The sequence below is a fragment of the Oncorhynchus masou genome, chromosome 27 (genome assembly GCF_036934945.1).
Source record: "Oncorhynchus masou masou isolate Uvic2021 chromosome 27, UVic_Omas_1.1, whole genome shotgun sequence".
NCBI classification, from domain to species: Eukaryota; Metazoa; Chordata; class Actinopteri; order Salmoniformes; family Salmonidae; genus Oncorhynchus; species Oncorhynchus masou.
The window spans coordinates 7,072,343-7,087,594 of NC_088238.1; the positions used below are offsets into that span (position 1 = coordinate 7,072,343).

A 15,252-nucleotide genomic window follows, 5' to 3' on the forward strand; every position below is an offset into this window, starting at 1 on the left:
AAGTGTTCTAGAGTCTCACTCAGCACAATGAGCAGAATACAGAGTGTTCTAGAGTCTCACTCAGCACAATGAGCAGAATACAGAGTGTTCTAGAGTCTCACTCAGCACAATGAGCAGAATACAGAGTGTTCTAGAGTCTCACTCAGCACAATGAGCAGAATACAGAGTGTTCTAGAGTCTCACTCAGCACAATGAGCAGAATACAGAGTGTTCTAGAGTCTCACTCAGCACAATGAGCAGAATACAGAGTGTTCTAGAGTCTCACTCAGCACAATGAGCAGAATACAGAGTGTTCTAGAGTCTCACTCAGCACAATGAGCAGAATACAGAGTGTTCTAGAGTCTCACTCAGCACAATGAGCAGAATACAGAGTGTTCTAGAGTCTCACTCAGCACAATGAGCAGAATACCAAGTGTTCTAGAGTCTCACTCAGCACAATGAGCAGAATACAGAGTGTTCTAGAGTCTCACTCAGCACAATGAGCAGAATACAGAGTGTTCTAGAGTCTCACTCAGCACAATGAGCAGAATACAGAGTGTTCTAGAGTCTCACTCAGCACAATGAGCAGAATACCAAGTGTTCTAGAGTCTCACTCAGCACAATGAGCAGAATATCAAGTGTTCTAGAGTCTCACTCAGCACAATGAGCAGAATACAGAGTGTTCTAGAGTCTCACTCAGCACAATGAGCAGAATACCAAGTGTTCTAGAGTCTCACTCAGCACAATGAGCAGAATACCAAGTGTTCTAGAGTCTCACTCAGCACAATGAGCAGAATACAGAGTGTTCTAGAGTCTCACTCAGCACAATGAGCAGAATACCAAGTGTTCTAGAGTCTCACTCAGCACAATGAGCAGAATACAGAGTGTTCTAGAGTCTCACTCAGCACAATGAGCAGAATACCAAGTGTTCTAGAGTCTCACTCAGCACAATGAGCAGAATACCAAGTGTTCTAGAGTCTCATTCAGTACAATGAGCAGAATACAGAGTGTTCTAGAGTCTCACTCAGCACAATGAGCAGAATACAGAGTGTTCTAGAGTCTCACTCAGCACAATGAGCAGAATACCAAGTGTTCTAGAGTCTCACTCAGCACAATGAGCAGAATACCAAGTGTTCTAGAGTCTCATTCAGTACAATGAGCAGAATACAGAGTGTTCTAGAGTCTCACTCAGCACAATGAGCAGAATACAGAGTGTTCTAGAGTCTCACTCAGCACAATGAGCAGAATACAGAGTGTTCTAGAGTCTCACTCAGCACAATGAGCAGAATACAGAGTGTTCTAGAGTCTCACTCAGCACAATGAGCAGAATACCAAGTGTTCTAGAGTCTCATTCAGTACAATGAGCAGAATACAGAGTGTTCTAGAGTCTCACTCAGCACAATGAGCAGAATACCAAGTGTTCTAGAGTCTCACTCAGCACAATGAGCAGAATACCAAGTGTTCTAGAGTCTCATTCAGTACAATGAGCAGAATACAGAGTGTTCTAGAGTCTCACTCAGCACAATGAGCAGAATACCAAGTGTTCTAGAGTCTCACTCAGCACAATGAGCAGAATAGAGTGTTCTAGAGTCTCACTCGGCACAATGAGCAGAATACCAAGTGTTCTAGAGTCTCACTCAGCACAATGAGCAGAATGCTGTCAGGACCCGGTGACCAAAACCCGGAACAACCCTGGCCAAATCCTGACAAATGCAGCGTGTTCTAGAGTCTCACTCAGTACAATGAGCAGAATACAGTGTTCTAGAGTCACACTCAGCACAATGAGCAGAATACCAAGTGTTCTAGAGTCTCACTCAGCACAATGAGCAGAATACAGTGTGTTCTAGAGTCTCATTCAGTACAATGAGCAGAATACAGCGTGTTCTAGAGTCTCACTCAGCACAATGAGCAGAATGCAGCGTGTTCTAGAGTCTCACTCAGTACAATGAGCAGAATACCGAGTGTTGTAGAGTGTCACTCAGCACAATGAGCAGAATACAGAGTGTTCTAGAGTCTCATTCAGTACAATGAGCAGAATACAGCGTGTTCTAGAGTCTCACTCAGCACAATGAGCAGAATACCAAGTGTTCTAGAGTCTCACTCGGCACAATGAGCAGATTACAGAGTGTTCTAGAGTCTCACTCAGCACAATGAGCAGAATACAGTGTTCTAGAGTCTCACTCAGCACAATGAGCAGAATACAGCGTGTTCTAGAGTCTCATTCAGTACAATGAGCAGAATACAGTGTGTTCTAGAGTCTCACTCAGCACAATGAGCAGAATGCAGCATGTTCTAGAGTCTCACTCAGCACAATGAGCAGAATGCAGCGTGTTCTAGAGTCTCACTCAGTACAATGAGCAGAATACCGAGTGTTGTAGAGTGTCACTCAGCACAATGAGCAGAATACCAAGTGTTCTAGAGTCTCACTCAGCACAATGAGCAGAATACAGAGTGTTCTAGAGTCTCACTCAGCACAATGAGCAGAATACCAAGTGTTCTAGAGTCTCACTCGGCACAATGAGCAGATTACAGAGTGTTCTAGAGTCTCACTCAGCACAATGAGCAGAATACAGTGTTCTAGAGTCTCACTCAGCACAATGAGCAGAATACAGCGTGTTCTAGAGTCTCATTCAGTACAATGAGCAGAATACAGTGTGTTCTAGAGTCTCACTCAGCACAATGAGCAGAATGCAGCATGTTCTAGAGTCTCACTCAGCACAATGAGCAGAACACCAAGTGTCCTATGAATGATCATTATGTTTTTTCCTCATTTAAAAGGTCCTATTTCTGGCACTTAAAGCTCATCATGAACGCAGTGAGAGAGAAAATCAAATGTGTGAATTCATATTGACAGTGTGTGTGCATGGTGTATAATGTGTATGCACAATTGTGGTAATGAGTTGCATTAGTTTGCGTGTGTGTGTGTGTGTGTGTGTGTGTGTGTAGCCTATGAGGGTATGGCTGGGGTCCATAAGTAGTGGCTGCTGTTCAGTGATGATAGCCCCCCCGCCCCCCTGTCTTCACATGACATCCCAGTAATCCCTGAACCCCCTCCATGCATTCCACAAAGCCTAATGTACTGGAGCAATGGAGGATGCTGAGACAAGCACTCATCTGGAGCCCTAAGACAGGAGGTCTTTGTGGGGAGGACAAAGGTGTTCTCTTCCTGGTCCTGTCAGACACTACTACTGTTGTTGTCTTCCTGTCAGAGATACTACTACTGTTGTTGTCTTCCTGTCAGACACTACTACTGTTGTTGTCTTCCTGTCAGAGACTACTACTGTTGTTGTCTTCCTGTCAGAGACTACTACTGTTGTTGTCTTCCTGTCAGACACTACTACTGTTGTTGTCTTCCTGTCAGAGAGACTACTACTGTTGTTGTCTTCCTGTCAGAGACTACTGCTGTTGTTGTCTTCCTGTCAGAGACTACTACTGTTGGCTTCCTGTCAGAGACTACTACTGTTGTTGTCTTCCTGTCAGAGACTACTACTGTTGTTGTCTTCCTGTCAGACACTACTACTGTTGTTGTCTTCCTGTCAGAGACTACTACTGTTGTTGTCTTCCTGTCAGAGATACTACTACTGTTGTTGTCTTCCTGTCAGAGACTACTACTGTTGTTGTCTTCCTGTCAGAGACTACTACTGTTGTTGTCTTCCTGTCAGAGACTACTACTGTTGTTGTCTTCCTGTCAGAGACTACTACTGTTGTTGTCTTCCTGTCAGACACTACTACTGTTGTTGTCTTCCTGTCAGACACTACTACTGTTGTTGTCTTCCTGTCAGAGAGACTACTACTGTTGTTGTCTTCCTGTCAGAGAGACTACTACTGTTGTTGTCTTCCTGTCAGAGAGACTACTACTGTTGTTGTCTTCCTGTCAGACACTACTACTGTTGTTGTCTTCCTGTCAGAGAGACTACTACTGTTGTTGTCTTCCTGTCAGAGACTACTACTGTTGTTGTCTTCCTGTCAGAGACTACTACTGTTGTCTTCCTGTCAGACACTACTGTTGTTGTCTTCCTGTCAGAGAGACTACTACTGTTGTCTTCCTGTCAGACACTACTACTGTTGTTGTCTTCCTGTCAGACACTACTACTGTTGTTGTCTTCCTGTCAGACACTACTACTGTTGTTGTCTTCCTGTCAGACACTACTACTGTTGTTGTCTTCCTGTCAGACACTACTACTGTTGTTGTCTTCCTGTCAGACACTACTACTGTTGTTGTCTTCCTGTCAGACACTACTACTGTTGTTGTCTTCCTGTCAGACACTACTACTGTTGTTGTCTTCCTGTCAGAGAGACTACTACTGTTGTCTTCCTGTCAGACACTACTACTGTTGTTGTCTTCCTGTCAGACACTACTACTGTTGTTGTCTTCCTGTCAGACACTACTACTGTTGTTGTCTTCCTGTCAGAGAGACTACTACTGTTGTCTTCCTGTCAGACACTACTACTGTTGTTGTCTTCCTGTCAGAGACTACTACTGTTGTTGTCTTCCTGGTCCTGTCAGAGACTATTGTTGTTGGCTTCCTGTCAGAGACTACTACTGTTGTTGTCTTCCTGTCCGGCACTACTGTTGTTGTCTTCCTGGTCCTGTCAGAGACTATTGTTGTTGGCTTCCTGTCAGAGACTACTACTGCTGTTGTCTTCCTGGTCCTGTCAGAGACTATTGTTGTTGTCTTCCTGTCAGAGAATAATATTGTTGTCTTCCTGTCAGAGACTACTACTGTTGTTGTCTTCCTGGTCCTGTCAGAGACTACTGGTGTTGTGTTCCTGAGACTACTGGTGTTGTGTTCCTGAGACTACTGGTTCTGTTCATGCTGCCGTCAGATGGTTATTTCAGCAGTGGATCCGATAACTGTCTGTTGTCTCTGTACTAGGAGAGGGAAGGGGGATCCTCTGTGTACTGACGGACACACTGAGGTGAAGGGGGATCCTCTGTACTGACGGACACACTGAGATGAAGGGGGATCCTCTGTACTGACGGACACACTGAGATGAAGGGGGATCCTCCGTACTGACGGACACACTGAGATGAAGGGGGATCCTCCGTACTGACGGACACACTGAGATGAAGGGGGATCCTCCGTACTGACGGACACACTGAGATGAAGGGGGATCCTCCGTACTGACGGACACACTGAGATGAAGGGGGATCCTCTCTGTACTGACGGACACACTGAGATGAAGGGGGATCCTCTGTACTGACGGACACACTGAGATGAAGGGGTGCCCGTGGTTTGATTGAGTGTTGTCTTTCACCTCAAAACGTTGACATGTCTGAGTTGACAGGTTGGGTCGTCCAGGAGCCGCTCAGATACCGATCCGCCAAGGTGGAGACATCTGCAGCTACCTGGTGACAGTAAAGACCGGGAAACGTGTTCAGTCTACAGAGCATTCAGAAAGTATTCAGACTCTTGCCCTTGTTCACCACATGTTGTTACGTTACAGCCTTATTTTAAAACGGATTAAATTAAACTAAATTCCTCATCAACATCATAGACATTTTTTTTTTTTTATGTTTGCAAATTTATATACAAAACATATGTACATAAGTGTTCAGACCCTTTTCATCATGTTTCCATCGATCATCCTTGAGATGTTTCTACAACTTGATTGGAGTCCACCTGTGGTAAATTCTATTGATTGGACATGATTTGGAAAGGCACACACCTGTCTATATAAGGTCCCACAGTGGACAGTGCATTTCAGAGCAATAACCAAGCCATGAGGTCGAAGGAGTTGTCCGTAGAGCTCCGGGACAGGATTGTGTCGAGGCACAGATCTGGGGAAGGGCACCAAAACATGTCTGCAGTATTGAATGTCCCCGAGAACACAGTGGCCTCCATCATTGTCAAATGGAAGAAGTGTTGAAACACCAAGACTCTTCCTAGAGCCTCTCGGCCAAACTGACCAATCGGGGGAGAGGGGCCTTGGTCAGGGAGGTGACCAAGAACCCAATGTTAATTTTGACAGAGCCCCAGAGTTTCTCTGTGGAGATTTGCAGAACCTTCCAGAAGGACAACCATCTGTACAGCACTCCACCAATCAAGGATTTATGGTAGTGGCCAGATAGAAGCCACTCCTCAGTAAAAGGCACATGACAGCCTGCTTGGAGTTTACCAAAAGGCACCTATCTGGGTCCTGTGTGGCTCAGTCGGTAGAGCATGGCGCTTGCAACGCCAAGCGTCGTGGGTTCGATTCCCGCTGGGACCACCCATATGTAAAAGTAGTGGCCCCAGCCGACTTGTAAGTCGCTTTGGACAAAAGCGTCTGCTAAATGGGATATATTATTATATTACCTAAAGACTCTCAGGCCATGAGAAACAAGGTTCTCCGGTCTGATGAAACCAAGTTTGAACTCTTTGGCCTGAATGCCAAGCGTCACGTCTGGAGGAAACCTGGCACCATCCCTACGGTGAAGCATGGTGGCGGCATCATGCTGTGGGGATGTTTTTCAGAAGCAGGGACTGGGAGACTAGTCAGGAACGAGGGAAAGATGAAACGAGAAAAGTACAGCGAGATCCTTGATGAAAACCTGCTCCAGAGAGCTCAGGACCTCAGACTGGGGTGGAGGTTCACCTTCCAACAGCACGACAACACTAACAGGATTGGCTTGGGGACAAGTCTCTGAATGTCCTTGAGTGGCCCAGCCAGAGTCCGGACTTGAACCAGATCGAGCATCTCTAGAGACCTGAAAATAGCTATGCAGCAACACTCCCCATCCAACCTGAAGAAGAAGACTCCAGGCTGCCAAAGGTGCTTCAACAAAGTACTGAGTAAAGGGTCTGAATACTTGTGTAAATGTCAGTTTTTATTTTGAATAAATGTACAAAAATGTGTGAATAGTTTTTTTTAACCCCTCATCAATCTACACACAATACCCCATATTGACATCACAATACCTCATAATGACATCACAATACCCCATATTGACATCACGATACCCCATAATGACATCACAATACCCCATATTGACATCACAATACCCCATAATGACATCACAATACCCCATATTGACATCACAATACCCCATAATGACATCACAATACCCCATATTGACATCACAATACCCCATAATGACATCACAATACCCCATATTGACATCACAATACCCCATAATGACAAAGCAAATCTTGTTTTTTAGAGATGTTTTGCTAATTTTTAGAAAATGTAAAAAAAAAATATATATATATATCACAGGCTGTAACGTAACAAAATGTGGAAATGTAAGTGGTCTGAATACTTTCCTGAATGCACAGTGTATATAAATATATATATATATATGTAATTTACACACTCAACGGTCAGTTTATTAGGTACACCACCCAGTTCATGAAAATGGATGCTCCTTCAGACAGTGAGTCAAGTGGCTGTGGCTTGCTATATATAGCAGGCAGACAGGCATCGAGGCATTCAGTTACTGTTTTACGTTATAATGAGCAAAATGAGTGACCTGAGCGACCTTGAGTGTTGTTTGATCATCAGTGGCAGGTGCACCTGTTCCAGTCTCTCAGAAACGGCCTCCTGGGCATTTCCACACACGACGGTGTCTAGGGTTTACAGAGAACGGTGTGACAAACAAAAACATCCAGTCTCTCAGAAACGGCCCTCTGGGCATTTCCACACACGACGGTGTCTAGGGTTTACAGAGAACGGTGTGACAAACAAAAAACATCCAGTCAGCGGCAGTCCTGTGGGTGGGAAACACCTCGTTGATGAGATGCAAGCTAACATGCTAACAGCTAACATGCGGACCACAAAACAACGGAGTAGTTCAACAGTGGTGCGCAGAAGGACATGTCTCGTCCGTCCTTGTCACGGATTGGCTATTGCAGCAGACGACCACCCTGGGTTCCTATCAGCTGAAAACAAGAAGAAGCTGCTCCAGTGGGCGGGCCATCACCAACACTGGACTATCAGGGTGTAGAAAAACACCTCCTGGAACGACGAATCTCGGTTCCTGTTTAGTCCTGCTGATGGCAGAGTCAGGATTTGGACTAAGCAGCACGAGTCCACGGTCCCATCCTGCCTGGTGTCAACGGGACAGGCTGGTGGAGGTGGTATCTACAGCAACTGCACGATGCCATCGCGTCAGCATGGACCAACGTCCCCTTAGAACGTTTCCCGACTTGTAGAATCCACGCCCCAAAGAATTCAGGCTGTTCTGGAAGCCAAGGAGGGTCCGACCCGGTACTAGATGGGTTAATAAACTGTCCAGTGTATATATACAGTATATATATTTGTACGAATTTCAGTCATTTACTTTTCAAATAACACTAATTTAGTCTTTGTATTTAACGTTATCTCAGAGCACCATGAGAACTATTATTTGTATTTATTAATTTTACCTTTTATTTAACTAGGCAAGTCAGTTAAGAACAAATTCTTATTTTCAATGACGGCCTAGGAACAGTGGGTTAACTGCCTGTTCAGGGGCAGAACGACAGATTTGTACCTTGTCAGCTCGGGGATTTGAACCTTTTGGTTACTAGTCGAACGCTCTAACCACTAGGCTACCTATGACGGTATTGGCTTCTCCACTGGAGCTCAAGGCCAGAGTGGTGTACTCTTCATCATTGTACTCTGTGTTTGTGAGTGCTGTCGTAGGACTGATGTGGTGTTGGATGTGTGTCTGTTGTTTTGGACGCTTGGATTCACTTCCTTGTCGTTATCCTCTGAATGTCTTGTTTGAGTCCTATCAAGGGATGTTGTGTGGTTGTAGTGCTATCTGTCTCCTTGGTCCTGGTGAGGGGGTTGTTGACTGTGAGTAGTGCTATCTGTCTCCTTGGTCCTGGTGAGGGGGTTGTTGACTGTGTGGTTGTAGTGCTATCTGACTCCTTGGTCCTGGTGAGGGGGTTGTTGACTGTGTGGTTGTAGTGCTATCTGCCTCATTGGTCCTGGTGAGAGGGTTGTTGACTGTGTGGTTGTTGTGCTATCTGACTCCTTGGTCCTGGTGACAGGGTTGTTGACTGTGTGGTTGTAGTGCTATCTGACTCCTTGGTCCTGGTGACAGGGTTGTTGACTGTGAGTAGTGCTATCTGTCTCCTTGGTCCTGGTGAGAGGGTTGTTGACTGTGTGGTTGTAGTGCTATCTGACTCCTTGGTCCTGGTGAGGGGGTTGTTGACTGTGTGGTTGTAGTGCTATCTGACTCCTTGGTCCTGGTGAGAGGGTTGTTGACTGTGTGGTTGTTGTGCTATCTGACTCCTTGGTCCTGGTGAGATGTTTGTTAATTAACTGTGTGGTTGTGATGCTATCTGGCTCCTTGGTCCTGGTGAGGGGGTTGTTGACTGTGTGGTTGTAGTGCTATCTGACTCCTTGGTCCTGGTGAGGGGGTTGTTGACTGTGTGGTTGTAGTGCTATCTGACTCCTTGGTCCTGGTGAGAGGGTTGTTGACTGTGTGGTTGTTGTGCTATCTGACTCCTTGGTCCTGGTGAGATGTTTGTTAATTAACTGTGTGGTTGTGATGCTATCTGGCTCCTTGGTCCTGGTGAGGGGGTTGTTGACTGTGTGGTTGTAGTGCTATCTGACTCCTTGGTCCTGGTGAGAGGGTTGTTGACTGTGTGGTTGTTGTGCTATCTGACTCCTTGGTCCTGGTGAGATGTTTGTTAATTAACTGTGTGGTTGTGATGCTATCTGGCTCCTTGGTCCTGGTGAGGGGGTTGTTGACTGTGTGGTTGTAGTGCTATCTGACTCCTTGGTCCTGGTGAGGGGGTTGTTGACTGTGTGGTTGTAGTGCTATCTGACTCCTTGGTCCTGGTGAGAGGGTTGTTGACTGTGTGGTTGTTGTGCTATCTGACTCCTTGGTCCTGGTGAGATGTTTGTTAATTAACTGTGTGGTTGTGAGTGCTACAGTAGTCATCCCAACCCAGTAGCTGACAGTGTCTTTCCCTGCCTTGTTGTTCTCCAGATGAGGGGCCATACACAAAGCACTCCAACCCCTCCAGGCCACCGGATGGAGCGCTGGCCATCAGGAGGCAGAGTATCCCAGGTAAGGATACATAACCTCTGACCTCTGACCCCTCACTGCGCCTTCACTTCTAATCCCTCACCTCTGAACCCTAACCTGATTGTCCCCAAACGTGATCGACCCATCACCCCTTACCTGATTGGACACTCCTCACCTAATACCTCCCAGCTACTACCTAACCCACACCTCCCAATGATTAACCCCTCCCCTCACCAGTCCTTTCCTAGGGCACTAAGCAGTACAATGCACACTTCAATGCACACTTCAATATGTTGTGATCCCTTACCTCACCTGACCCTCTGCCCCTTCACACCCGTAAATGACTCTCTTTGCCTCTGAAACAAACGGTCTGTACTTCAACAATAGAAAACCTTTACAAACATGCTCGAAATGTCTTGAACAGAATATATTGAACACTTTTACACTGACTCAGTGAGCTCTATTAGAATGTGTTGTTATCTCGTGGACTCAGTGAGCTCTATCAGAATGTGTTGTTATCTCATGGACTCAGTGAGCTCTATCAGAATGTGTTGTATCTCATGGACTCAGTGAGCTCTATCAGAATGTGTTGTTATCTCATGGACTCAGTGAGCTCTATTAGAATGTGTTGTTATCTCATGGACTCAGTGAGCTCTATTAGAATGTGTTGTTATCTCATGGACTCAGTGAGCTCTATTAGAATGTGTTGTATCATGGACTCAGTGAGCTCTATCAGAATGTGTTGTTATCTCGTGGACTCAGTGAGCTCTATTAGAATGTGTTGTTATCTCATGGACTCAGTGAGCTCTATTAGAATGTGTTGTTATCTCATGGACTCAGTGAGCTCTATCAGAATGTGTTGTTATCTCATGGACTCAGTGAGCTCTATCAGAATGTGTTGTTATCTCATGGACTCAGTGAGCTCTATTAGAATGTGTTGTTATCTCGTGGACTCAGTGAGCTCTATCAGAATGTGTTGTTATCTCATGGACTCAGTGAGCTCTATCAGAATGTGTTGTTATCTCGTGGACTCAGTGAGCTCTATTAGAATGTGTTGTTATCTCATGGACTCAGTGAGCTCTATTAGAATGTGTTGTTATCTCGTGGACTCAGTGAGCTCTATCAGAATGTGTTGTTATCTCGTGGACTCAGTGAGCTCTTTTAGAATGTGTTGTATCGCTGGGAGCCAACTCTCTGAGCAACAGATTACTGGGCATGTGTTGCGTCTCCTGGCCTCGTCTGAGAGTTATTAACAAGCTGTTCTGTCAACAACAACAACAACAACGCCAGGCTCAGCTCCAGAGCGAGATTAAAGTGATATCCTTCACTGCCGATTCAGAGCCACGCTGCTGTTATACACACGGGCCTCATTGGCTTCAGAGAGAGAGTTTAGTCAGGGACACACTGGGGGATGGATAGAGATGTTTGGATCTGTTTGAAAAAGAGGGAGATAGCGATTCTGTTTTTTTTTAAAGGGGGAGATAGTGATTCTTTTTTTTTGTTAAAGGGGGAGATAGTGATTATGTTTTTTTTTAAAGGGGGAGATAGTGATTATGTTTTTTGTTAAAGGGGGAGATAGCGATGATGTTTTTTGCGAAAGAGGGAGATAGTGATTATGTTTTTTGTTAAAGGGGGAGATAGTGAATATGTTTTTTGTTAAAGGGGGAGATAGCGATGATGTTTTTTGTTAAAGGGGGAGATAGTGATTATGTTTTTTTGTTAAAGGGGGAGATAGCGATTATGGTTTTTTTGTTAAAGGGGGAGATAGCGATTATGTTTGTTTTTTTAGCCAGTCCCTGTCCGTAATCATTTGTCTGGAGGCACTAAGGGCATCATAACCATCTCCTGAAGTCATCAGCCCTGAGGTCAGTCTGATCGCTATAGCAACAAGAGGTCAGTCTGATCGCTGTAGCAACAAGAGGTCAGTCTGGTCGTGCTCTGTAATCTGTGATGTTAAAGAAGGGGGGAGGTGTGGGGGGGGGTCTTCTATCCACAAGGATAGTCTAAATTATCCTTCATTAGACAAAGGCTATTTAAAGCTTAGGGGTTAAGTTTAGGGTTAAGATTTAGGTTAGAATTAGAGTTAGGTTTTAGGTTAGAATTAGGGTTAGGTTTTAGGTTAGAATTAGAGTTGGGGTTAGGTTTTAGGTTAGAATTAGGGTTAGGTTTTAGGTTAGAATTAGAGTTAGGTTTTAGGTTAGAATTCGAGTTAGGTTTTAGGTTAGAATTTGAGTTAGGTTTTAGGTTAGAATTTGAGTTAGGTTTTAGGTTAGAATTAGGGTTAGGTTTTAGGTTAGAATTAGGGTTAGGTTTTAGGTTAGAATTAGGGTTAGGTTTTAGGTTAGAATTAGGGTTAGGGTTAGGAGTTACGGGTTAAGGTTGGGATACCTGCAATGCTTAGGGTTAGGGTTTAGGGGTTAGGGTTAGGGGTTATAGAAAATAGGATTTTAGGGTACGGGTTAGATTTAGGGTTACAATTATGGTTAGGGTTAGGTTTTCGGGTTGGAGGTTAGTGAAAGTAGGAATTTGAATAGAATAACTAAATCAATTTTAAGTCCCCACGAGGATAGAATAACAAAGTGTGTGTGTGTGTGTGTGTGTGTGTGTGTGTGTGTGTGTGTGTGTGTGTGTGTGTGTGTGTGTGTGTGTGTGTGTGTGTGTGTGTGTGTGTGTGTGTGTGTGTGTGTGTGTGTGTGAGAGAGAGAGACACATTGAGAGAGATAGAGAAAGAGTGTATTGAAACAGTGTAACAACAGTATTACCATAATATCCACTAGAGGTCGACCGATTTTGATTTTTCAACGCCGATACCGATTATTGGAGGACCAAAAAAGCCGATACCGATCAATCGGCCAATTTTTTTATTTATGTATTTGTAATAATGACAATTACAACGATACTGAATGAGCACTTATTTTATGTTCAATTTGGTTTAAATAATGCAAAAACAAAGTGTTGGAGAAGAAAGTAAAAGTGCAATATGTGCCATGTAAGAAAGCTAACGTTTCAGTTCCTTGCTCAGAACATGAGAACATATGAAAGCTGGTGGTTCCTTTTAACATGAGACTTCAATATTCCCAGGTAAGAAGTGTTAGGTTGTGGTTATTATAGGAATTAGAGGACTATTTATCTCCATACATTTGTGTTTCTTTAACATTTGACTATTGGATGTTCTTATAGGCACTTTAGTATTGCCAGTGTAACAGTATAGCTTCCATCCCTCTCCTCGCTCCTCCCCGGGCTCGAACCAGCAACTCAACGACAACAGCCACCATCGAAGCAGCATTACCTATGCAGAGCAAGGGGAACAACTACTAGAAGGCTCGGAGAGAGTGACGTTTGAAACGCTATTAGCGCGCGCTAAACTAGCTACCCATTTCACTTCGGTTACACCAGCCTCATCTGGTTCAGGGGGCTGTTTCAATACCCTCTGTTGGTTCAGGGGGCTGTTTCAATACCCTCTGTTGGTTCAGGGGGCTGTATCAATACCCTCTGTTGGTTCAGGGGGCTGTTTCAATACCCTCTGTTGGTTCAGGGGACTGTGTCCTCCTCCCAGAGCGCTAAGAACCTTGGCGTGATCCTGGACAACACCCTGTCGTTCTCAACCAACATCATGGCGGTGGCCCGTTCCTGTAGGTTCATGCTCTACAACATCCGCAGAGTACGACCCTGCCTCACACAGGAAGCGGCGCAGGTCCTAATCCAGGCACTTGTCATCTCCCGTCTGGATTACTGCAACTCGCTGTTGGCTGGGCTCCCTGCCTGTGCCATTAAACCCCTACAACTCATCCAGAACGCCGCAGCCCGTCTGGTGTTCAACCTTCCCAAGTTCTCTCACGTCACCCCGCTCCTCCGCTCTCTCCACTGGCTTCCAGTTGAAGCTCGCATCCGCTTGCCTACGGAGCTGTGAGGGGAACGGCACCGCAGTACCTCCAGACTCTGATCAGGCCCTACACCCAAGCAAGGGCACTGCGTTCATCCACCTCTGGCCTGCTCGCCTCCCTACCATTGAGGAAGTACAGTTCCCGCTCAGCCCAGTCAAAACTGTTCGCTGCTCTGGCCCCCCAATGGTGGAACAAACTCCCTCACGACGCCAGGACAGCGGAGTCAATCACCACCTTCCGGAGACACCTGAAACCCCACCTCTTCAAGGAATACCTAGGATAGGATAAGTAATCCTTCTCACCACCCCCCCCCCCCTTAATGATTTAGATGCACTATTGTAAAGTGGCTGTTCCACTGGATGTCAGAAGGTGAATTCACCAATTTGTAAGTCGCTCTGGATAAGAGCGTCTGCTAAATGACTTAAATGTAAATGTATGTATCAATACCCTCTGTTGGTTCAGGGGGCTGTTTCAATACCCTCTGTTGGTTCAGGGGGCTGTTTCAATACCCTCTGTTGGTTCAGGGGCTGTATCAATACCCTCTGTTGGTTCAGGGGGCTGTATCAATACCCTCTGTTGGTTCAGGGGGCTGTATCAATACCCTCTGTTGGTTCAGGGGGCTGTTTCAATACCCTCTGTTGGTTCAGGGGGCTGTATCAATACCCTCTGTTGGTTCAGGGGGCTGTATCAATACCCTCTGTTGGTTCAGGGGGCTGTTTCAATACCCTCTGTTGGTTCAGGGGCTGTATCAATACCCTCTGTTGGTTCAGGGGCTGTTTCAATACCCTCTGTTGGTTCAGGGGCTGTTTCAATACCCTCTGTTGGTTCAGGGGGCTGTTTCAGTACCCTCTGTTGGTTCAGGGGACTGTTTCAATACCCTCTGTTGGTTCAGGGGGCTGTTTCAATACCCTCTGTTGGTTCAGGGGGCTGTTTCAGTACCCTCCGTTGTATCAGGGGACTGTATCAATACCCTCTGTTGGTTCAGGGGGCTGTTTCAATACCCTCTGTTGGTTCAGGGGGCTGTTTCAATACCCTCTGTTGGTTCAGGGGACTGTTTCCTCTTTGGTACTTCAATTTGACCTGTTATATAGATGTGATGTACTTATCAGGTTAGAGTTATGGTGTTTGTGTTTTATAGCTAGTTCCTGTTTAGTCCAACGCTCTAACCACTCGGCTACCCTGCCGCCCCAGGTTAGAGTTATGGTGGTTGTGTTTTATAGCTAGTTCCTGTTTAGTCCAACGCTCTAACCACTAGGCTACCCTGCCGCCCCAGGTTAGAGTTATGGGGTTTGTGTTTTATAGCTACTTCCTGTTTAGTTCAACGCTCTAACCACTAGGCTACCCTGCCGCCCCAGGTTAGAGTTATGGGGTTTGTGTTTTATAGCTAGTTCCTGTTTAGTCCAACGCTCTAACCACTAGGCTACCCTGCCGCCCCAGGTTAGA

The 15,252-nt window shown here is 45.5% G+C and overlaps 1 protein-coding gene across 1 annotated transcript in view; it reads left to right on the forward strand.

The window, feature by feature from the left end:
- LOC135516569 (glutamate receptor-interacting protein 1-like) overlaps positions 1–15,252 on the forward strand; it is a 942,640-nt gene that overhangs the window by 868,426 nt on the left and 58,962 nt on the right. Inside the window, exon 3 of the mRNA XM_064940920.1 lies at positions 9,887–9,967. Within this exon, the coding sequence (XP_064796992.1) occupies positions 9,887–9,967 (81 nt within the window). The remainder of the gene's footprint in view (positions 1–9,886; positions 9,968–15,252) is intronic.